Source organism: Oncorhynchus keta, chromosome 2 (genome assembly GCF_023373465.1).
Source record: "Oncorhynchus keta strain PuntledgeMale-10-30-2019 chromosome 2, Oket_V2, whole genome shotgun sequence".
NCBI classification, from domain to species: Eukaryota; Metazoa; Chordata; class Actinopteri; order Salmoniformes; family Salmonidae; genus Oncorhynchus; species Oncorhynchus keta.
This window is the reverse complement of record NC_068422.1, coordinates 20,126,396-20,149,637: the sequence shown is the minus strand read 5'-3', so window position 1 is coordinate 20,149,637 and position 23,242 is coordinate 20,126,396. Positions and strand designations below refer to the sequence as shown.

At 44.5% G+C, this 23,242-nt stretch overlaps 1 protein-coding gene across 4 annotated transcripts in view; it reads left to right on the top strand.

The window, feature by feature from the left end:
* The window catches only part of LOC118397586 (brain-specific angiogenesis inhibitor 1-associated protein 2-like), a 185,008-nt gene that overhangs the window by 130,640 nt on the left and 31,126 nt on the right, over positions 1–23,242 (top strand). For all 4 annotated transcript variants that reach the window (XM_035792544.2, XM_035792523.2, XM_052473438.1 and 1 more), the window contains 2 exons: positions 16,094–16,246; positions 19,038–19,274. In XM_035792544.2, the coding sequence (XP_035648437.1) occupies positions 16,094–16,246; positions 19,038–19,274 (390 nt within the window). The remainder of the gene's footprint in view (positions 1–16,093; positions 16,247–19,037; positions 19,275–23,242) is intronic.

The window sequence follows — 23,242 nt, the reverse complement described above, 5'->3', positions numbered from 1 at the left end:
ACATTTATGCACCACTGATGGTCCCCAGGAACACAGTGGCCTCATCATTTTTAAATGGAAGAAGTTTGGAACCACCAAGACTCTTATTAGAGCTGGCCGCCCAGCCAAGCTGACCAATCGGGGGAGAAGGTCACTCTGACAGAGCTCCAGAGTTCCTCTTTGGAGATGGGAGAACCTTAGAAGGAAAACAATCTCTGCAGCATTCCATCAATCAGGCCTTTATGGTAGAGTGGTCAGACAGAATCCACTCCTCAGTTAAAGGCACATGACAGCTTGCTTGGAGTTTGCCAAAAGACACCTAAAGGACTCTCAGACCATAAGAAACAAGATTCTCTGGTCTGATGAAACCAAGATTGAACTCTTTGGCCTGACGCTCTCTATCCAACCTGACAGGTTGCCAAGCTTACGTAGTGTCCTACCCAAGGAGACTCGAGGCTGTAATCACTGCCAAAGGTGCTTCAACAAAGTACTGAGTAAAGGGTCTGAATACTTATGTAAATGTATTATTTCAGTTAAATTTGCTAACATTTCTAAAAAAACAGTTTTTGTTTTGTCATTCTGGGGTATTTTGTGTAGATTGATGAGAGGGAAAAGTTCAGCAATTTTAGAATAAGGCTAAAATGTGGAAAAAGTCAAGGGGTCTAAATACTTTCTGAATGCACTGTATACCTATTTTTTTCTACCTCCCCTACATCCTCTCCCCATCCCCTACTATCTCAGTAGTTTACGTTCAATGATACACATCCAACACACTCTGTTATCTCTATCTATTCTCAACCTCAACTTCTATCTCTCTATCTCAATCTCTCTATCTAGATCTCTGTCCCCATTTCTCTCACTTTATCTTTCTCTCTCTCTCTCTCTCTCTCTCTCTCTCTCTCTCTCTCTCTCTCTCTCTCTCTCTCTCTCTCTCTCTCACACACACTTTATCTCTCTCTCTCTCTCTCTCTCTCTCTCTCTCGCTCTTTCACTTTATCTCTCTCTCACTTTCTCTCTCTCTCTCTCGCTCTCTCTCTCTCTCACACTTTATCTCTCTCTCTCTCTCTCACTCTCTCTCTCTTTCTCTCTCTTTCCCTCTCTCACTTTCTCTCTCTCACTTTCTCTCTATCCCTCTCTCCCTCTCTCTCAATTCAATTCAAGGGCTTTATTGGCATGGGAAACATGTGTTAACATTGCCAAAGCAAGTGAGGTAGACAACATACAAAGTGAATATATAAGGTGAAAAACAACAAAAATGAACAGTAAACATTACACATACAGAAGTTTCAAAACAGTAAAGACATTACAAATGTCATATTATATATATATATATATATATATATATATATATATATATATATATATATATATATATATATATACAATGTACAAATAGTTAAAGGACACAAGATAAAATAAATAAGCATAAATATGGGTTGTATTTACAATGGTGTTTGTTCTTCACTGGTTGCCCTTTTCTCGTGGCAACAGGTCACAAATCTTGCTGCTGTGATGGCACACTGTGGAATTTCACCCAGTAGATATGGGAGTTTTTCAAAATTGGATTTGTTTTCGAATTCTTTGTGGATCTGTGTGATCTGGGGGAAATATGTATCTCTAATATGGTCATACATTGGGCAGGAGGTTAGGAAGTGCATCTCAGTTTCCACCTCATTTTGTGGGCAGTGAGCACTCTCTCTCTCTCTCTCTCTCTTTCTCTCTCTCTCTCTCTCTCTCTCTCTCTCTCTCTCTCTCTCTCTCTCTCTCTCTCTCTCTCTCTCTCTCTCTCAATTCAATTCAATTCAATTCAATTCAAGGGCTTTATTGGCATGGGAAACATGTGTTAACATTGCCAAAGCAAGTGAGGTAGACAACATACAAAGTTAATATATAAAGTGAAAAACAACAAAAATTAACAGTAAACATTACACATACAGAAGTTTCAAAACAGTCTCTCTTTCTCTCTCTCTCTGCTGTCTGAAGCAGCCTAAGCCTTTGGCCTTCAGCATGCTATCGTTTTATCATTCCCCTCTCTCTCCGTGATACATATAGCAACCTCCACATCCACCCCCCATCTTCTCCTGCAGTTTTTCATCTGTCCATGTCATTTGTCCTGGGATACCTGTGCTAAAGTCTATTTAAGTCCCCAGTCACACCAGGGTTGCCATATATGGAGGCATCAGAAAATGCCTGATCCTTCCCTGTCAAATTTCTGTTCTTTTTCACAGCGTGTGTGGGTACCAGGTACAGGGTGTCCTTCTCTTTGATATATGTGGGTGTGATATCTGTGGTGTAACTGACTCAGTAGCTCCTCCCTGTGGCTGATGCACAGATGTGTTTCCCGGATGGTGTTTTCATCGACGACACAGCGTATCATACTGTACACTGTACATCACACATCAGAAACGTGTGACAGATGAGAGAGAGCGAGAGAGAGATGCTTGTTGCAACAGGAGAGAACAGATTTTTTTCAATGCATGTTATAGTAAACAACATAGGCAGTTCGTGAGTTTGGGAACCTTGCAATTTAGCCTACCATTTCTAGCAATCTGCGTGACAGTTATGATGATTATTTTTGTTTCTCAAAATCTTAATTTTTCCTTTAATTAATGAAGCAAGTCAGTGAAGAACAAATTCTTATTTACAATGACGGCCTACCCCGGCCAAACCCTAATGACGTGGGCCAATTGTGTGCCACCCCATGGGGCTCCCAATCACGACGGGTTGTGATACAGCCTGGAATCGAACCAGAGTCTGTAGTGACGCCTCTAGCACTGAGATGTCGTGCCTTAGACCACTGTGCCACTCGGGAGCCCAAATTATCCCGTGGTTAATCATAAAAATGGAATTCAACTAAGGCGAGAGCACCATCTTCTGCCATATGGACATATTGATACACTGTCGCTACACAAACCGCACAAATAAAATATAAAACATTCATTACCTTTGACCATCTTCTTTGTTGGCACTCCTAGATGTCCCATAATCACTATTGGGTCTTTTTTTCGATTAAATCGGTCCATATATAGCCTAGATATCGATCTATGTAGACTGTGTGATAAACGACAAAAAATAGCGTCTTATAACGTAACGTCATTTTTTTAAATGAAAAAAGTCGATAAACTTTCACAAAACACTTCGAAATACTTTTGTAATGCAACTTTAGGTATTAGTAAACGTTAATAAGCGATCAAATTGATCACGAGGCGAAGTATATTCTTTAGCTGTCGGTCTGGAAATAATGTCCAGGTAAATCTCAAACAAAATATCCGGTCGGAGACCGGAAGAAATGCGCTGCCTTGCGTCTGTTTGAAACAAATAGTAGGCAAATGACAAGACTCTAGACAACGTGTGGAAGCTGTAGGTATTGCAACCTCAGCCCCATTAAATGTCGTTCACCTTTATCAATGGGTTCAAGTCGCGCATGGATATATTTTTCCATTTTCAGTGATCAGATTTTCCTGCACTTTTCGATGAAACGCACGTTGTGTTATAGTCACAGCCATGATTTAACCAGTTTTATAAACGTCTGCGTGTTTTCTATCCACACATACTAATCATATGCATATACTATATTTACATTTAAGTCATTTAGCAGACGCTCTTATCCAGAGCGACTTACAAATTGGTGCATACACCTTATGACAACCAGTGGAACAGCCACTTGCATCTAAATCTTGTTGGGGGGTGAGAAGGATTACTTACCCTTACTTACCCTATCCTAGGTATTCCTTGAAGAGGTGGGGTTTCAGGTGTCTCCGGAAGGTGGTGATTGACTCCGCTGTCCTGGCGTCGTGAGGGAGTTTGTTCCACCATTGGGGGGCCAGAGCAGCGAACAGTTTTGACTGGGCTGAGCGGGAACTGGCATGAGCAGCAGGGCGCTGAAATGTTGCGCGATTTTTAACAGAATGTTCGAAAAAGTAGGGGGTAGGAGTAACAGGTTAACAGAAATGTATGTAGCCAAATGACATGGATTAAAGGTAAAATTACTAGGCCTACTGGTGACATATGTAATGGGGAATTGATCAAAAATAAAAGGCCAAACAATTTACAGAATGAAACAATTATTATCCAAGAATTGTCGGGAGCCAGCTGAGTTCATTCTGGAGAACTGAGTGCATGCATTCGGGAGCGAGACAGGCCATGGCTTCGCCACACACCCCTTCCTATCTTCTTGTTATAACGTTTGAAATTATACTCAAGACACAATATCTTAACACATATATTTTAGATGCTTTTCACTGACAGCCACAACTCAATCAGCTAGACCTATTGCCACAAACACTACTCAAATTGCGGGCTTCCCAAATAGGCGTAGGCCTACACACTTGTGATTTGAAACAACTGTATGTTTTTAAGAGGCTAATGATCTTCTGTGGCTAAGTCATGCTCTCTGGTGAAGTATTTTGAATGTTTTTATTTAGACAGGGGTAATTATATAATTTGGACAAAACATGGATTTACTTTAGGGGAAGCCAGCAATCTAACAGAGCACTGTACACCCACCAACTTTCCTTTCCAATTCGCGAGAGGCTGAAACCAGAGATCTGTATACAGTATAATGACGAGATGCTCACATTGTCCCACATGCGGGAATGCAGGAGACAAACTTAAGTCTGCATATTATGCCCATAGAAACGCATTGGACTTATTCTAGACAGAATTTGGCGAGAGTGAGCTCTCTCACTTTGCCTCTTCTTCTTTGAACATAGGCAGCTCGTGAGTTTGGGCTCTCAAGTAGCACAGCCGTCTAAGCCACTGCATCTCAGTGCTAGAGGTCTCCCTATAGACACTCTGGTTTAAATCCAGGCTGAATCACAACCGGAAGTGATTGAGAGTCCCATAGGGCGGTGCGCAATTGGCCCAGCGTTTTCCGGGTTTGGCCAGTGTAGGCCATCATTGTAAATAAGAATTTGTTCTTAGCTGACTTGTCTAGTTAAATAAAGGTTAAATAAATAAATCAAATACAATGACAGCCTTCCAAAAGGCAAAAGGCCTACTGCGGGGACGGGGGTTGGGATTAAAATGGAATAGAAATAGAGGACAAAACACACATGACGACAAGAGATACACCACAACACTACATAAAGAGAGACCTAAGACAACAACACAGCATGGTAGCAGCACAACATGGTAGCAGCACAAAACCTGGTGCAAACATTATTGGACACAAACATCAGCACAAGGGCAAGAAGGTAGAGACAACAATATATCACGCAAAGCAGCCACAACTGTCAGTAAGCGTCCATGAGTCTTTGAATGAAGAGATGGAGATGACTCCAATTTGAATGTTTTTGCAGCCCGTTCCAGTCGCTAGCTGCAGCAAACTGAAAAGAGGAGCGACCCAGGGATGTATGTGCTTTGGGGACCTTTAACAGAATGTGACTGGCAGAACGAGTGTTGTATGTGGAGGATGAGGGCTGCAGTAGGTATCTCAGATACGGGGGTGTGAGGCCTGAGGAGAGAGTGAGGCCTAACATTTTAGGAAGGAAGATCATCAGGCAATTATTGTGTATTTCGTCTTTCTTAGAACAGAAGATGTGTTCCTAAGAGTCTTAACTTTCAGGAATGGGGTCATATTTGCTAATAGCCCAAACTGTTCCAAGGCGGGAGCCAAATTCATAGCAAAAATATCACAATTGCATTCAATTCCTTTCCCCCAGCCATTCTGTGCTATTTTTTGTCTAAGTCCCTTCTAATGAGTCTTGTGTAACTTGTAAACGTTGTAGAGGGGAGGGGAAGGCACATATATGTTCCTGAGAGGCTTAACTTTCATTTGGGGGTCATAATAGCTAATGGCCCAAACCGTTCACATGCTCGAGCCAAATTCAAAGGAAGAAAACAAATTCAACATGCCACACTGGCTTTAGAAACCGCTGGGTGCAGAATAAAAACAGCCTGCCCGCCTGTTCCGAGGCATCTGCATGGTTCTAAAGCACATCAGCACATTTTTTTAAACCATCACAAAAAGGTGGGCCAAAGGCATTTGGGGATGCAGCCCCTGAAACCCACCCCTAACGGCACAGATGAAAAGAACCCCATTTTAATTGAAAAGAACATTATCCTCTTTGTCGTTCCATCAACCTGCTGCACTGAAAGCTAATTAAACTCCTAAAGTGTTTTTCCTTTCTCTGTAATCAGTCTACATACACACAGATGAGAGAGAATAAAGGAACGGCTGGGCGTCTGTGTGTTTGTCACCTCTTCTTAATCATCTCTGAGTCATTAGGCTTGTTACCGAAAGCGGAGGCCACAGTCACACTGTGTAGTCATGTCATCGCTGATGGTTCAACTATGGTGAGAGAGGAGGGAGGCATCCTATTGTGTAACAATGTGTAAGGGAGGGATCCTATTGTGTAACAATGTGTGTAACAATGTGGGAGGGATGGATCCTATTGTGTAACAATGTGGGAGGGAGGGATCCTATTGTGTAACAATGTGGGAGGGATGGGTCCTATTGTGTAACAATGTAGGAGGGAGGGATCCTATTGTGTAACAATGTGGGAGGGAGGGATCATATTGTGTCACAATGTGGGAGGGAGGGATCATATTGTGTAACAATGTGGGAGGGAGGGATCCTGTTGTGTAACAATGTGGGAGGGAGGGATCATATTGTGTCACAATGTGGGAGGGAGGGATCATATTGTGTAACAATGTGGGAGGGAGGGATCCTGTTGTGTAACAATGTGGGAGGGAGGGATCATATTGTGTCACAATGTGGGAGGGAGGGATCATATTGTGTAACAATGTGGGAGGGAGGGATCCTGTTGTGTAACAATGTGGGAGGGAGGGATCATATTGTGTCACAATGTGGGAGGGAGGGATCATATTGTGTAACAATGTGGGAGGGAGGGATCCTGTTGTGTAACAATGTGGGAGGGAGGGATCATATTGTGTCACAATGTGGGAGGGAGGGATCATATTGTGTAACAATGTGGGAGGGATGGATCCTATTGTGTAACAATGTGGGAGGGATGGATCCTATTGTGTAACAATGTAGGAGGGAGGGATCCTATTGTGTAACAATGTGGGAGGGATGGATCCTATTGTGTAACAATGTAGGAGGGAGGGATCCTATTGTGTAACAATGTGGGAGGGATGGGTCCTATTGTGTAACAATGTGGGAGGGATGGATCCTATTGTGTAACAATGTGGGAGGGAGGGATCCTATTGCTTGACAATGTGGGAGGGATGGATCCTATTGTGTAACAATGTGGGAGGGAGGGATCCTATTGTGTAACAATGTGGGAGGGAGGGATCATATTGTGTCACAATGTGGGAGGGAGGGATCCTATTGTGTAACAATGTGGGAGGGATGGATCCTATTGTGTGACAATGTGGGAGGGAGGGATCCTATTGTGTAACAATGTGGGAGGGAGGGATCCTATTGTGTAACAATGTGGGAGGGATGGATCCTATTGTGTAACAATGTGGGAGAGATGGATCCTATTGTGTAACAATGTGGGAGGGATGGATCCTATTGTGTGACAATGTGGGAGAGATGGATCCTATTGTGTAACAATGTGGGAGGGATGGATCCTATTGTGTAACAATGTGGGAGGGAGGCATCCTATTGTGTAACAATGTGGGAGGGAGGGATCCTATTGTGTAACAATGTGGGAGGGAGGCATCCTATTGTGTAACAATGTGGGAGGGAGGGATCATATTGTGTAACAATGTGGGAGGGAGGGATCCTATTGTGTAACAATGTGGGAGGGAGGGATCCTATTGTGTAACAATGTGGGAGGGAGGGATCCTATTGTGTAACACTGTGGGAGGGATGGATCCTATTGTGTAACAATGTGGGAGGGAGGGATCCTATTGTGTAACAATGTGGGAGGGAGGGATCATATTGTGTAACAATGTGGGAGGGAGGGATCCTATTGTGTAACAATGTGGGAGGGAGGGATCATATTGTGTAACAATGTGGGAGGGAGGGATCCTGTTGTGTAACAATGTGGGAGGGAGGGATCATATTGTGTAACAATGTGGGAGGGAGGGATCATATTGTGTAACAATGTGGGAGGGAGGGATCCTGTTGTGTAACAATGTGGGAGGGAGGGATCATATTGTGTCACAATGTGGGAGGGAGGGATCATATTGTGTAACAATGTGGGAGGGAGGGATCCTGTTGTGTAACAATGTGGGAGGGAGGGATCATATTGTGTCACAATGTGGGAGGGAGGGATCATATTGTGTAACAATGTGGGAGGGATGGATCCTGTTGTGTAACAATGTGGGAGGGAGGGATCATATTGTGTCACAATGTGGGAGGGAGGGATCATATTGTGTAACAATGTGGGAGGGAGGGATCCTGTTGTGTAACAATGTGGGAGGGAGGGATCATATTGTGTCACAATGTGGAGGGAGGGATCATATTGTGTAACAATGTGGGAGGGAGGGATCCTGTTGTGTAACAATGTGGGAGGGAGGGATCATATTGTGTCACAATGTGGGAGGGAGGGATCATATTGTGTAACAATGTGGGAGGGATGGATCCTATTGTGTAACAATGTGGGAGGGATGGATCCTATTGTGTAACAATGTAGGAGGGAGGGATCCTATTGTGTAACAATGTGGGAGGGATGGATCCTATTGTGTAACAATGTAGGAGGGAGGGATCCTATTGTGTAACAATGTGGGAGGGATGGGTCCTATTGTGTAACAATGTGGGAGGGATGGATCCTATTGTGTAACAATGTGGGAGGGAGGGATCCTATTGCTTGACAATTTGGGAGGGATGGATCCTATTGTGTAACAATGTGGGAGGGAGGGATCCTATTGTGTAACAATGTGGGAGGGAGGGATCATATCGTGTCACAATGTGGGAGGGAGGGATCCTATTGTGTAACAATGTGGGAGGGATGGATCCTATTGTGTGACAATGTGGGAGGGAGGGATCCTATTGTGTAACAATGTGGGAGGGAGGGATCCTATTGTGTAACAATGTGGGAGGGATGGATCCTATTGTGTAACAATGTGGGAGAGATGGATCCTATTGTGTAACAATGTGGGAGGGATGGATCCTATTGTGTGACAATGTGGGAGAGATGGATCCTATTGTGTAACAATGTGGGAGGGATGGATCCTATTGTGTAACAATGTGGGAGGGAGGCATCCTATTGTGTAACAATGTGGGAGGGAGGGATCCTATTGTGTAACAATGTGGGAGGGAGGCATCCTATTGTGTAACAATGTGGGAGGGAGGGATCATATTGTGTAACAATGTGGGAGGGAGGGATCCTATTGTGTAACAATGTGGGAGTGAGGGATCCTATTGTGTAACAATGTGGGAGGGAGGGATCCTATTGTGTAACACTGTGGGAGGGAGGGATCCTATTGTGTAACAATGTGGGAGGGAGGGATCCTATTGTGTAACAATGTGGGAGGGAGGGATCATATTGTGTAACAATGTGGGAGGGAGGGATCCTATTGTGTAACAATGTGGGAGGGAGGGATCATATTGTGTAACAATGTGGGAGGGAGGGATCCTGTTGTGTAACAATGTGGGAGGGAGGGATCATATTGTGTAACAATGTGGGAGGGAGGGATCATATTGTGTAACAATGTGGGAGGGAGGGATCATATTGTGTAACAATGTGGGAGGGGGGATCATATTGTGTAACAATGTGGGAGGGAGGGATCCTATTGTGTAACAATGTGGGAGGGAGGGATCCTATTGTGTAACAATGTGGGAGGGAGGGATCCTATTGTGTAACAATGTGGGAGGGATGGATCCTATTGTGTAACAATGTGGGAGGGATGGATCCTATTGTGTAACAATGTAGGAGGGATGGATCCTATTGTGTAACAATGTGGGAGGGATGGATCCTATTGTGTAACAATGTGGGAGGGATGGATCCTATTGTGTAACAATGTGGGAGGGAGGGATCATATTGTGTAACAATGTGGGAGGGAGGGATCATATTGTGTAACAATGTGGGAGGGAGGGATCATATTGTGTAACAATGTGGGAGGGAGGGATCCTATTGTGTAACAATGTGGGAGGGATGGATCCTATTGTGTAACAATGTGGGAGGGAGGGATCCTATTGTGTAGCAATGTGGGAGGGAGGGATCCTGTAATGTAAAAATGTGGGAGGGAGGGATCCTATTGTGTAACAATGTGGGAGGGAGGGATCATATTGTGTAACAATGTGGGAGGGAGGGATCATATTGTGTAACAATGTGGGAGGGAGGGATCATATTGTGTAACAATGTGGGAGGGATCATATTGTGTAACAATGTGGGAGGGAGGGATCATATTGTGTAACAATGTGGGAGGGAGGGATCATATTGTGTAACAATGTAGGAGGGAGGGATCATATTGTGTAACAATGTGGGAGGGAGGGATCCTATTGTGTAACAATGTGGGAGGGAGGGATCCTATTGTGTAACAATGTGGGAGGGAAGGATCCTATTGTGTAACAATGTGGGAGGGAGGGATCATATTGTGTAACAATGTGGGAGGGAGGGATCATATTGTGTAACAATGTGGGAGGGAGGGATCACATTGTGTAACAATGTGGGAGGGAGGGATCATATTGTGTAACAATGTGGGAGGGATCATATTGTGTAACAATGTGGGAGGGAGGGATCATATTGTGTAACAATGTGGGAGGGAGGGATCATATTGTGTAACAATGTGGGAGGGAGGGATCATATTGTGTAACAATGTGGGAGGGAGGGATCATATTGTGTAACAATGTGGGAGGGAGGGATCATATTGTGTAACAATGTGGGAGGGAGGGATCATATTGTGTAACAATGTGGGAGGGAGGGATCATATTGTGTAACAATGTGGGAGGGAGGGATCATATTGTGTAACAATGTGGGAGGGATGGATCCTATTGTGTAACAATGTGGGAGGGAGGGATCATATTGTGTAACATTGTGGGAGGGAGGGATCATATTGTGTAACAATGTGGGAGGGAGGGATCATATTGTGTAACAATGTGGGAGGGAGGGATCACATTGTGTAACATTGTGGGAGGGAGGGATCCTATTGTGTAACATTGTGGGAGGGAGGGATCATATTGTGTAACAATGTGGGAGGGAGGGATCACATTGTGTAACATTGTGGGAGGGAGGGATCACATTGTGTAACATTGTGGGAGGGAGGGATCCTATTGTGTAACATTGTGGGAGGGAGGGATCATATTGTGTAACATTGTGGGAGGGAGGGATCATATTGTGTAACAATGTGGGAGGGAGGGATCATATTGTGTAACAATGTGGGAGGGAGGGATCACATTGTGTAACATTGTGGGAGGGAGGGATCCTATTGTGTAACATTGTGGAAGGGAGGGATCATATTGTGTAACATTGTGGGAGGGAGGGATCCTATTGTGTAACATTGTGGGAGGGAGGGATCATATTGTGTAACAATGTGGGAGGGATGGATCCTATTGTGTAACAATGTGGGAGGGAGGGATCCTATTGTGTAACAATGTGGGAGGGATGGGTCCTATTGTGTAACAATGTAGGAGGGAGGGATCCTATTGTGTAACAATGTGGGAGGGATGGGTCCTATTGTGTAACAATGTGGGAGGGAGGGATCATATTGTGTCACAATGTGGGAGGGAGGGATCATATTGTGTAACAATGTGGGAGGGATGGATCCTGTTGTGTAACAATGTGGGAGGGAGGGATCATATTGTGTCACAATGTGGGAGGGAGGGATCATATTGTGTAACAATGTGGGAGGGAGGGATCCTGTTGTGTAACAATGTGGGAGGGAGGGATCATATTGTGTCACAATGTGGGAGGGAGGGATCATATTGTGTAACAATGTGGGAGGGAGGGATCCTGTTGTGTAACAATGTGGGAGGGAGGGATCCTATTGTGTAACAATGTGGGAGGGAAGGATCCTATTGTGTAACAATGTGGGAGGGAGGGATCATATTGTGTAACAATGTGGGAGGGAGGGATCATATTGTGTAACAATGTGGGAGGGAGGGATCACATTGTGTAACAATGTGGGAGGGAGGGATCATATTGTGTAACAATGTGGGAGGGAGGGATCATATTGTGTAACAATGTGGGAGGGAGGGATCATATTGTGTAACAATGTGGGAGGGAGGATCATATTGTGTAACAATGTGGGAGGGAGGGATCATATTGTGTAACAATGTGGGAGGGAGGGATCATATTGTGTAACAATGTGGGAGGGAGGGATCATATTGTGTAACAATGTGGGAGGGAGGGATCATATTGTGTAACAATGTGGGAGGGAGGGATCATATTGTGTAACAATGTGGGAGGGATGGATCCTATTGTGTAACAATGTGGGAGGGAGGGATCATATTGTGTAACATTGTGGGAGGGAGGGATCATATTGTGTAACAATGTGGGAGGGAGGGATCATATTGTGTAACAATGTGGGAGGGAGGGATCACATTGTGTAACATTGTGGGAGGGAGGGATCCTATTGTGTAACATTGTGGGAGGGAGGGATCATATTGTGTAACAATGTGGGAGGGAGGGATCACATTGTGTAACATTGTGGGAGGGAGGGATCACATTGTGTAACATTGTGGGAGGGAGGGATCCTATTGTGTAACATTGTGGGAGGGAGGGATCATATTGTGTAACATTGTGGGAGGGAGGGATCATATTGTGTAACAATGTGGGAGGGAGGGATCATATTGTGTAACAATGTGGGAGGGAGGGATCACATTGTGTAACATTGTGGGAGGGAGGGATCCTATTGTGTAACATTGTGGAAGGGAGGGATCATATTGTGTAACATTGTGGGAGGGAGGGATCCTATTGTGTAACATTGTGGGAGGGAGGGATCATATTGTGTAACAATGTGGGAGGGATGGATCCTATTGTGTAACAATGTGGGAGGGAGGGATCCTATTGTGTAACAATGTGGGAGGGATGGGTCCTATTGTGTAACAATGTAGGAGGGAGGGATCCTATTGTGTAACAATGTGGGAGGGATGGGTCCTATTGTGTAACAATGTGGGAGGGAGGGATCATATTGTGTCACAATGTGGGAGGGAGGGATCATATTGTGTAACAATGTGGGAGGGAGGGATCATATTGTGTCACAATGTGGGAGGGAGGGATCATATTGTGTCACAATGTGGGAGGGAGGGATCATATTGTGTAACAATGTGGGAGGGAGGGATCCTGTTGTGTAACAATGTGGGAGGGAGGGATCATATTGTGTCACAATGTGGGAGGGAGGGATCATATTGTGTAACAATGTGGGAGGGAGGGATCCTGTTGTGTAACAATGTGGGAGGGAGGGATCATATTGTGTCACAATGTGGGAGGGAGGGATCATATTGTGTAACAATGTGGGAGGGATGGATCCTATTGTGTAACAATGTGGGAGGGATGGATCCTATTGTGTAACAATGTAGGAGGGAGGGATCCTATTGTGTAACAATGTGGGAGGGATGGGTCCTATTGTGTAACAATGTGGGAGGGATGGATCCTATTGTGTAACAATGTAGGAGGGAGGGATCCTATTGTGTAACAATGTGGGAGGGATGGATCCTATTGTGTAACAATGTAGGAGGGAGGGATCCTATTGTGTAACAATATGGGAGGGATGGGTCCTATTGTGTAACAATGTGGGAGGGATGGATCCTATTGTGTAACAATGTGGGAGGGAGGGATCCTATTGCTTGACAATGTGGGAGGGATGGATCCTATTGTGTAACAATGTGGGAGGGAGGGATCCTATTGTGTAACAATGTGGGAGGGAGGGATCATATTGTGTCACAATGTGGGAGGGAGGGATCCTATTGTGTAACAATGTGGGAGGGATGGATCCTATTGTGTAACAATGTGGGAGGGATGGATCCTATTGTGTGACAATGTGGGAGGGAGGGATCATATTGTGTAACAATGTGGGAGGGAGGGATCATATTGTGTAACAATGTGGGAGGGATGGATCCTATTGTGTAACAATGTGGGAGGGAGGGATCATATTGTGTAACATTGTGGGAGGGAGGGATCATATTGTGTAACAATGTGGGAGGGAGGGATCATATTGTGTAACAATGTGGGAGGGAGGGATCACATTGTGTAACATTGTGGGAGGGAGGGATCCTATTGTGTAACATTGTGGGAGGGAGGGATCATATTGTGTAACAATGTGGGAGGGAGGGATCACATTGTGTAACATTGTGGGAGGGAGGGATCACATTGTGTAACATTGTGGGAGGGAGGGATCCTATTGTGTAACATTGTGGGAGGGAGGGATCATATTGTGTAACATTGTGGGAGGGAGGGATCATATTGTGTAACAATGTGGGAGGGAGGGATCATATTGTGTAAGAATGTGGGAGGGAGGGATCATATTGTGTAACATTGTGGGAGGGAGGGATCATATTGTGTAACAATGTGGGAGGGAGGGATCATATTGTGTAAGAATGTGGGAGGGAGGGATCATATTGTGTAACAATGTGGGAGGGAGGGATCACATTGTGTAACAATGTGGGAGGGAGGGATCACATTGTGTAACATTCTCAGAAAAGAAACACTTTGAAGTGGATAGTATCTTCATGCAGGTATCATACAGCATCTCTGACTGTGCATCACTCTGAGGGGCGGAGGGAGACGGGGAGGGACAGAGAGATGAAAGGGAAACAGAAAGCTCCAGGGTAGCAGTGTGGGGAGCGGTAAATGGGAAGCTGTGAATTTTCAGTAAACACCTGCTCACATTGCCTTAATGAGTTCTGTAATGGGGCTGACATTTCTATCTGCGACCCCTGTGTATGTGTGCGTGTTTGTGGGTATATGATGCGCATGCGTTTATGTGTGGCGTGTTTGTGTCTCCCTGATGTGAACTTAGAGGATCAAGCCCCACGAGTGTTTTTGTGGAATATTTTAGTCAAGTATTCAACAAGGTTTTTGTTGTTATGCCTTTGTCTGGTTGTTGATGACTACTGTGTGGATAAGTTTTCAGGACGAGTCTAATTGTACCTCTATGGTAACAAAGGATGAACTCAATTTGTTCTTGTCTTAGGCTGGGCTCTGTGTCATTAACATCATTAGCGACTAATGCTACATTATAAACTAGGTGAGTTGAGCCTTGAATGCTAATTGACTGAAAGTCGTGGTATACCAGATCATATACCACGGGTATGACAAAACATTTCTTTTTACCTCTCCAATTACGTTGGTAACCAGTTTATAATAGCAATAAGGCACCTCTGGGGTTTGTGAAATATTGCCAATTTACCAGGGCTATGGGCTGTATCCAGGCACTCCACATTGCGTCATGGGTAAGAACAGCCCTTATCCGTGTTATATAGGCCATATACCACACTCCCTCAGGCCTTATTGCTTTAATGACTAATGACTTTAATGTATTGGCCATTTTGTTCTAATCAGGCAGGGAATTAGTGCTCCATTGTGTACCACTAGGGAATTAGTGCTCCATTGTGTACCCCTAGGGAGTTAGTGCTCCATTGTGTACCACTATGGAATTAGTGCTCCATTGTGTACCTCTAGGGAATTAGTGCTCCATTGTGTACCACTATGGAATTAGTGCTCCATTGTGTACCACTGGGGAGTTAGTGCTCCATTGTGTACCACTGGGGAGTTAGTGATCCATTGTGTACCACTCGGGAATTAGTGCTCCGTTGTGTACCACTCGGGAATTAGTGCTCCGTTGTGTACCACTAGTGAATTAGTGCTCCATTGTGTACCACTGGGGAATTAGTGCTCCATTGTGTACCACTGGGGAATTAGTGCTCCATCGTGTACCACTGGGGAATTAGTGCTCCATTGTGTACCACTGGGGAATTAGTGCTCCATTGTGTACCATTCATTGTTTAGCAGTGAATCAGAATATATAGAATGTTTATGTGCTATTCTCTGTCAACATTGTCCCCACTGGTTTAGCTGCTGACACCTTATTCTAGGTCCACACATCTTGAATTCTTTTAGATGGGAAGATTCAAACAGACACAAATGTTGCTCCTAAGTACATACTGTGTCTAGGAAATAAGACAATACTAACCGTAACCATTGAGACAAACACACACACACAAAACTGACCTTAGATCGGTGTCAAGATGATATGCTATCCTTATGGCTTCTGCTCATCCCGTCCCCATGATCCTCCCTTCCTCTCTCTCTCTCCTCAGTATGTTGAGACCATCAGCAGCAAGCAGAGTGACCTGGACCACTACACAGCAGAGGGCTACAAGAATGCACTGTCAGAGGAGAGGAGGAGGTACTGTTTCCTGGTGGATAGACAGTGTGCCGTGGCCAAGAACAGCAGCTCGTACCACAGCAAAGTGAGCAAAGTCTGACTTTTCCCTTTTCATCTACGTGTCAACCGTTTCTGTACCTAGGGTTGGAAACTCTCCTGGTTAAGATCCGAAGGGAATAGGCAGGGAGCACTGACATTTTTCCACCCTACACTGTCTAGAAGGTGCTATCTAGTGACTGAGCAGTGGCTGAGCAGTGCACTGAGAGAGGTGGGGGAAGATAAGAAACGAGAAGAGGGAATGGGAGCGAGGAGGAGAGGAGGGGATGAGGGGAGCTGATAGACTGAGCAGTGGGATGAGAGAGGAGGAGAGGTGGAGGAGAAGAAAGGTGAGGAGGGGAAGGGGGGTGAAGGGAGCTGAGACACTGAGCAGTGGGAGGTGGAGGAGAGCAGGAGGAGTGAGGAGAAGAGGAGGGGAAGGGGGGTGAGAGAATGCTGAAAGACTGAGCAGTGGAAAGCGAGAGGAGGAGAGGATATGAAGGGAATGGGGGAGAGAGAGAGAGAGAGAGGAGAGAGAGAGAGAGAGAGAGAGAGAGAGAGAGAGAGAGAGAGAGAGAGAGAGAGAGAGAGAGAGAGAGAGAGAGAGAGAGAGAGAGAGAGAGAGAGAGAGAGAGAGAGAGAGAGAGAGAGAGAGAGAGAGAGAGAGAGAGAGAGAGAGATTAAGGGGAAGAGAGCAGAGAGAGAGAGTTTGAGATCAAGGGAAAGAGAGCAGAGAGAGAGAGAGTTTGAGATCAAGGGAAAGAGAGCAGAGAGAGAGAGAGTTTGAGATCAAGGGAAAGAGAGGAGAGAGAGAGTTTGAGATCAAGGGAAAGAGGAATAGAGAGAGAGAGAGTTTGAGACCAAGGGAAAGAGAGCAGAGAGAGAGAGAGTTTGAGACCAAGGGAAAGAGGAATAGAGAGAAAGAAATGAGGGGGAGAGAGAATTAGTTTAGAAGCGATTTCGAAAGACTCTGTGAAAAGGGAAATATGGAGAACGAGAGATTGTATATGAAAAGAAGTTGTAGGGAGACAAAGAGAGAACGATTGAGGGCGTATTGTGTGAGTCACATAGGACGAGTGGGTGAGAGAGGACCCACTCTTCAGACAGGTTCTCCCTCTCTCTCTCTATCTCTCTCTTTCTCTCTCTCTTGCTCTCTCTCCCTCTCTCTCTCTCTCTAGTCCACTCTGTAGAACGCTGCAACTTAATATGGTATGGTCGTGCCCTCCATGTATAAGACAGCCATAATGAAGGTGAATGAGTAGGAGCAGGGGAACCGAAACGAGCAGGTTGAAGAAATGTATTGAGATGAAAGATGAAGAGGCAGACCATCTGCCAGTGGAGTTTATATCATCTCTCTGGCAAGGTGCTCCACAGGCCACACTACCACGCACACAAGACACGGTACATTACCTAGGCAATACTGCCAACTGGGAGCTTAGTCACCTTCTGGCACCGCTATCCGGTCCACCAACAGAGAGAGACCAAGGACGAGCACTCTGATTCGTACACAGAATGCGATAAGGAAGACAACAAGGGTAGACATATTTATGTACGCTATGGACAGAGAGAAAAATAGTAACAAAGATTTAAGGATATATTTTTTAAATTGAACCTTTATTTAACTAGACAAGTCAGTTCAGAACAAATTCTTATTTACAATGACAGCCTACACCGGCCAAGCCCTAACCCAGATGACGCTGGGCCAAATGTGCACCGCCCTATGGGACTCCCAATCACGGCCATTTGTGATACAGCCTGGAATTGAACCAGGGTCTGTAGTGACACCTCTAGCACTGAGATGCAGTGCATTAGACCACTGCGCCACTCGGGAGATATGTCACTTGGATAAATACTGTCTGACAGTCAAACAAATGTAATTGGTATTTGGTATCAATGGGCACACTCAATGTGCTATTTAGAACCTAAATGTGTTCTTTTGCTGTCCTCATAGGAGAACCCTTTTCAAGAACCCTTTTTGGTTCTAGGTAGAATCATTTTGGTTCAAGTTAGAACTCTTTTGGGTTCCATGTAGAACATTTTCAACATATGGTTCAACATGGAACCCAAAAGGGTTCTCCAAGGGGACAGCCAAAGAAAACAGGGTTCTAAGAGTGTTTAAGTTTATGGAGAAATCTGGCAATCCTGCTGAGTACTACAGCCTGTGTTAAACTCAGAAAGCTTTAACGAGTGGATGTGGGGATAAAACTGATCAGAGTTAAGCTAGAGCAGGAAACCCAGAGTTGAGGAGAGAGCTGGAGGAAAGGCCTAGAGGCTACAGATGGTGTCGCAGGCTGCCTTGAGTGTTATAATCCTGGGAGGCTGCTGGGGGACAGCTTTGTGCTGAAACGGCTGCTTCAGCTCCACAGCCAATAGATACCGTAGAAGAGCTGTCAGAGCCGAGAAAGAAAGATGTCTTGGTTTGGTGATATGGCAGAGGGTGTGAGGTGAAGCTCTCTCTCTCTATCTCTCTCTTCTTTTTCTCCCTCCCTCTCTCTCGCTCTTTCGCTCTCTTTCTCGCTCTCTCTCCTCTCTCTCTCTCTTTCTCTCTGGGATGTGATAATGTAGTTATGTTCTCAATCAGTGAACCTTTCACAGTATAACGATTTGTTTAACAGTTTCTCCTGATCTTTATAACCCTATAGTCTTCTGATAAATCTCCTTAAATAGACATACCTCACATCACTTACCTTTTGAGTGGGTTCAAAGGAACACCTTGTTAATCACACCTCTTCCATCACCAGAACATCTCTATATTCAACTATCTCACCCTGACACAATGTCTCACCTTTCACCTGTCTCACCTTTCTCTCCCTTTGTTTTTATTTACCACTCTTCTCCAGGGTAAGGACCTTCTAGCCCAAAAGATCCCAGCATGGCAGCAGGCGTGTGCTGACCCTACCAAGCTGCCTGACCGTGCCATGCTCCTGGCTCAGCAGATGACCTCTACAGGGGGTACCCTGGCGTCCGGCTCCCACACTCACCACGGCTCCAAGGGCAACCTGCTCATCTCTGACCCAATCCCCGGGGCCAAGCCTCTGCCTGTACCCCCCGAGCTGGCTGCACTAATGGCCCAACAGGTGGGTCACTGTTACTAAGATGTTACTGTGCTATTACCATGGTACAGCAACAAATGTAGGATCTATTTTGATCATTGATAAGGTTCCTGCACAGCAGGAAATGCAAACTTGAAGAGTATTCAAGGTTTAAAGGGGATTCTACTAAAGTTTGTCATTTCCACTTTAAAATGACAGACTTGGTTTGCCCTAATGAAAAATGTATCAACCCCTACAAGATTTTTCCAGTCATTATATTTCACATAATAATTCACATTTCCTGCTGCTGCAGGATTATTTTCCTGCTGTAACAAAGTGGCTGAAATGAAGATCCTACATCTACATAGAGCTGCTATGGTTTTTCAGCCCTATTGGTGTTGAGAAACATTCAGCTAATCGAGTGCCACAGGCATCAATTGTTGCTCATCATCACTAATTGTGTTTTTGATTATGAAGCTTTGAAGAGCTTTGTGTGAGTGCCTGTGTTTGTGTACGAACCTCTGTAACAGTGTGTTGCATCAGTGATTGAGTGGGTATTCTTGAGTCTTGAAGCACACAGCAGGTTTGTGGGCTGCAGCTCTAATGACGAACCTTAATTAAATTAACACCACCAGCTATTCTGTCAGCTAGGTCATTCAAGATTGAGGTCGAAATTGGACGACTGTCCATGTCCTGAGGACATCGGGAAATGCCTTCCAAACTGGCCACTAGGGGCAACAGTGAGCACTATTACCATCCAGTAGACAAGGGTTGTGGATGGGCGTAATCCCATGACTCTGGATCACTATCTTACATGTTTGATCCCAGTAGTGGACACTGTTTTTTAATTTTTGGTTTTATCCCTATCCCAAACCTTAACCCTTTGTAATGAGTACCCGAAAGTAATGTTTTAAACCTATCCCAAACCTTAACCCTTTTCTTAACCCTTTGTAATGAGTGCCCGAAAGTAATGTTTTAAACCTATCCCAAACCTTGCAAAACTGAAAGGGAAAACCACCACATTTAACTATGGCAAGGTGAATGGGAATATGGCTGAATAGAAACACTGTAGTTATTCCCTACATAAGACAAACAGGCAAAATGTCAGTACAGAGACGTATGTGTCAGGGTCTACAGACAATCACGGACTAGAAAGGGAAAACCAGCCACGTAGCGCACAACGACGTCTTGCTCCCGGACAAGCTAAACACCTTCGCCCACTTCGTGGATAACACAGTGCCACCGACACTGCCCACTACCAAGAACTGTGGGCTCTCCTTCACCGTGGCCGACGTAAGACCTTTAACCTCTTGAAGCTAGGGGGGCACTACTTTTATTTTTGGAAATAACGTTCCCAAAGTAAACGGCCTATTTCTCAGGACAAGATGCTAGAATATGCATGTAATTGACAGATCAGGATGGAAAACACTCCAAAACTGTAAAAAAATATTGTCTGTGAGTATAACAGAACTGATATTTCAGGCGAAAGCCTGAGAACAATCCAATCAGGAAGTGACTCTTATTTTGAAAGCTCTATGTTCCTATGCATCCCTATTGACCATTGAAAGGGATATCAACCAGATTCCCTTTTCTGTGGCTTTCCTAAGGTGTCTACAGTATATTTTATTCAGCTTGGTTCACTTGTATTCTTCATACTATAAAATAATGCCACGGAATTCTAAGCAAATCTTGTCTGCTAACTATGAAATAACACATATAAAGTGTTAAACAAATCAAAATATATTTTATATTTGAGATTCTTCAAAGTAGCCACCATTTGCCTTGATGACAGCTTTGCACACTCTTGGCATTCTCTCAACTAGCTTCATGAGGAATGCTTTTCCAACAGTCTTGAAGGAGTTCCCACATATGCTGAGCCCTTGTTGGCTGCTTTTCCTTCACTCTGTGGTCCAACTCATCCCAAACAATCTCAATTGGGTTGAGGTCAGATGATTGTGGAGGCCAGGTCATCTGATACAGCACTCCATCACTCTCCTTGGTCAGATAGCCCTTACACAGCCTGGAGGTGTGTTTTGGATCATTGTCCTGTTGAAAAACAAATGATCGTCCCACTAAGCGCAAACCAGATGGGATGGTGTATTGCCTCAGAATGCTGTGGTAGCCATGCTGGTTAAGTGTGCTTTGAATTCTAAATAAATCACTGACAGTGTCACCAGCAAAGCACCATCACACCACCTCCTCCATGCTTCACGGTGGGAACCACACATGCAGAGATCATCCGTTCACCAACTTTGCATCTCATAAAGATTTTCGGTTGGAACCAAAAATGTCAGATTTGAACTCATCAGATCAAAGGACAGACAGATTTCCACTGGTCTAATGTCCATTGCTCATGTTTCTTGGCCCAAGCAAGTCTCTTCTTCTTATTGGTGTCCTTTAGTAGTGGTTTCTTTGCAGCAAATCGACCTTGAAAGCCTGTTCACACAGTCTCCTCTGAACAGTTGATGTTGAGATGTGTCCGTTACTTGAACTCTGTGAAGCATTTATTTGAGCTGCAATTTCTAAGGCTGGTAACGCCAATGAACTTATCCTCTGCAGTAGAGGTAACTCTGGGTCTTCCTTTCCTGTGGCGGTCCTCATGAGAGCCAGTTTCATCACAGCACTTGATGGTTTTTGCAACTGCACTTGAAGAAACCTTCAAAGTTCTTGACATTTTGGGAATTGACTGACCTTCATGTCTTAAAGTAATGATGGACTGTCGTTTCTTTTTGCTTATTTGAGCTGTTCTTAATAATAATAATAATATATGCCATTTAGCAGACGCTTTTATCCAAAGCGACTTACAGTCATGTGTGCATACATTCTACGTATGGGTGGTCCCGGGGTTCTTTATATGGACTTGGTATTTTACCAAATAGGACTATCTTCTGGATACCACCCCTACCTTGTCACAACACAACGGATTGGCTCAAACACATTAAGCATGTTAACCCTCACAAGGCTGCTGGCTCAGACAGCATCCCTAGCCGCGTCCTCAGAGCATACGCAGACCAGCTGGCTGGAGTGTTTACGGACATATTCAATCTCCCTATCCCAATCTGCTGTCCCCACTTGCTTTCAAGATGTCCACAATTGTTCCTGTACCCAAGAAAGCAAAGGTAACTGAACTAAATTACTATCTCCCCGTAGCAATCACTTCTGTCACCATGAAGTGCTTTGAGAGGCTAATTAAGGATTATATCACCTCTAACTTACCTGATACCCTAGGTCAGGGATGGGCAATTCCAGTCCTCAAGGGCCTGATTGGTGTCACAGTTTTGCCCCAGCTCCAGGTAACACACCCGACTCCAATAATAAACTAATCATGATCTTCAATTTAGAATGCAATTTGATGAATTAGCTGTGTTTGCTAGAGATAGAGAAAAAGTGTGACACCAAATCAGGCCCTCGAGGACTGGAGTTGCCCATCCCTGCCCTAGACCCACTTATATGTTCTTACTGCCCCAATAGATCCACAGACGATGCCATCGCACTGCACACTGCCCTATCCCATCTCGACAAGAGGAATACCTATGTAAGAATGCTATTCATTAAAACCTCATAGTCCGCCCCATCCCGCATGCGGTCGCGTTACTACAGCCTCAAGCTCATTACCATAACGCAGCGTTAGCGATTTCTAAAAATCGCAAATGAAATGAAATAAATATGCCTGCTCTCAAGCTTATCATTTTCTTAACAATCCTGTCATCTCAGATTTTCAAAATATGCTTTAGAACCAGAGAAAATCAATAATTTGTGTAACAGTGGTGATAGCTAGCTTAGCATTTAGCGTTAGCATTTAGCACGCAACATATTCACAAAAACCAGCAAAGGGATCAAATAAAATAATTTACCTTTGAAGAACTTCAGATGTTTCAATGAGGAGACTCTCAGTTACATAGCAGATGTCCAGTTTTTCCTGAAAGATTGTTGTGTAGGACACAACGTTCCGTTTTGTTACTATGCATTTGGCTACCGAAACTAACCGAAAATTCAGTCACCTACATGTCGAA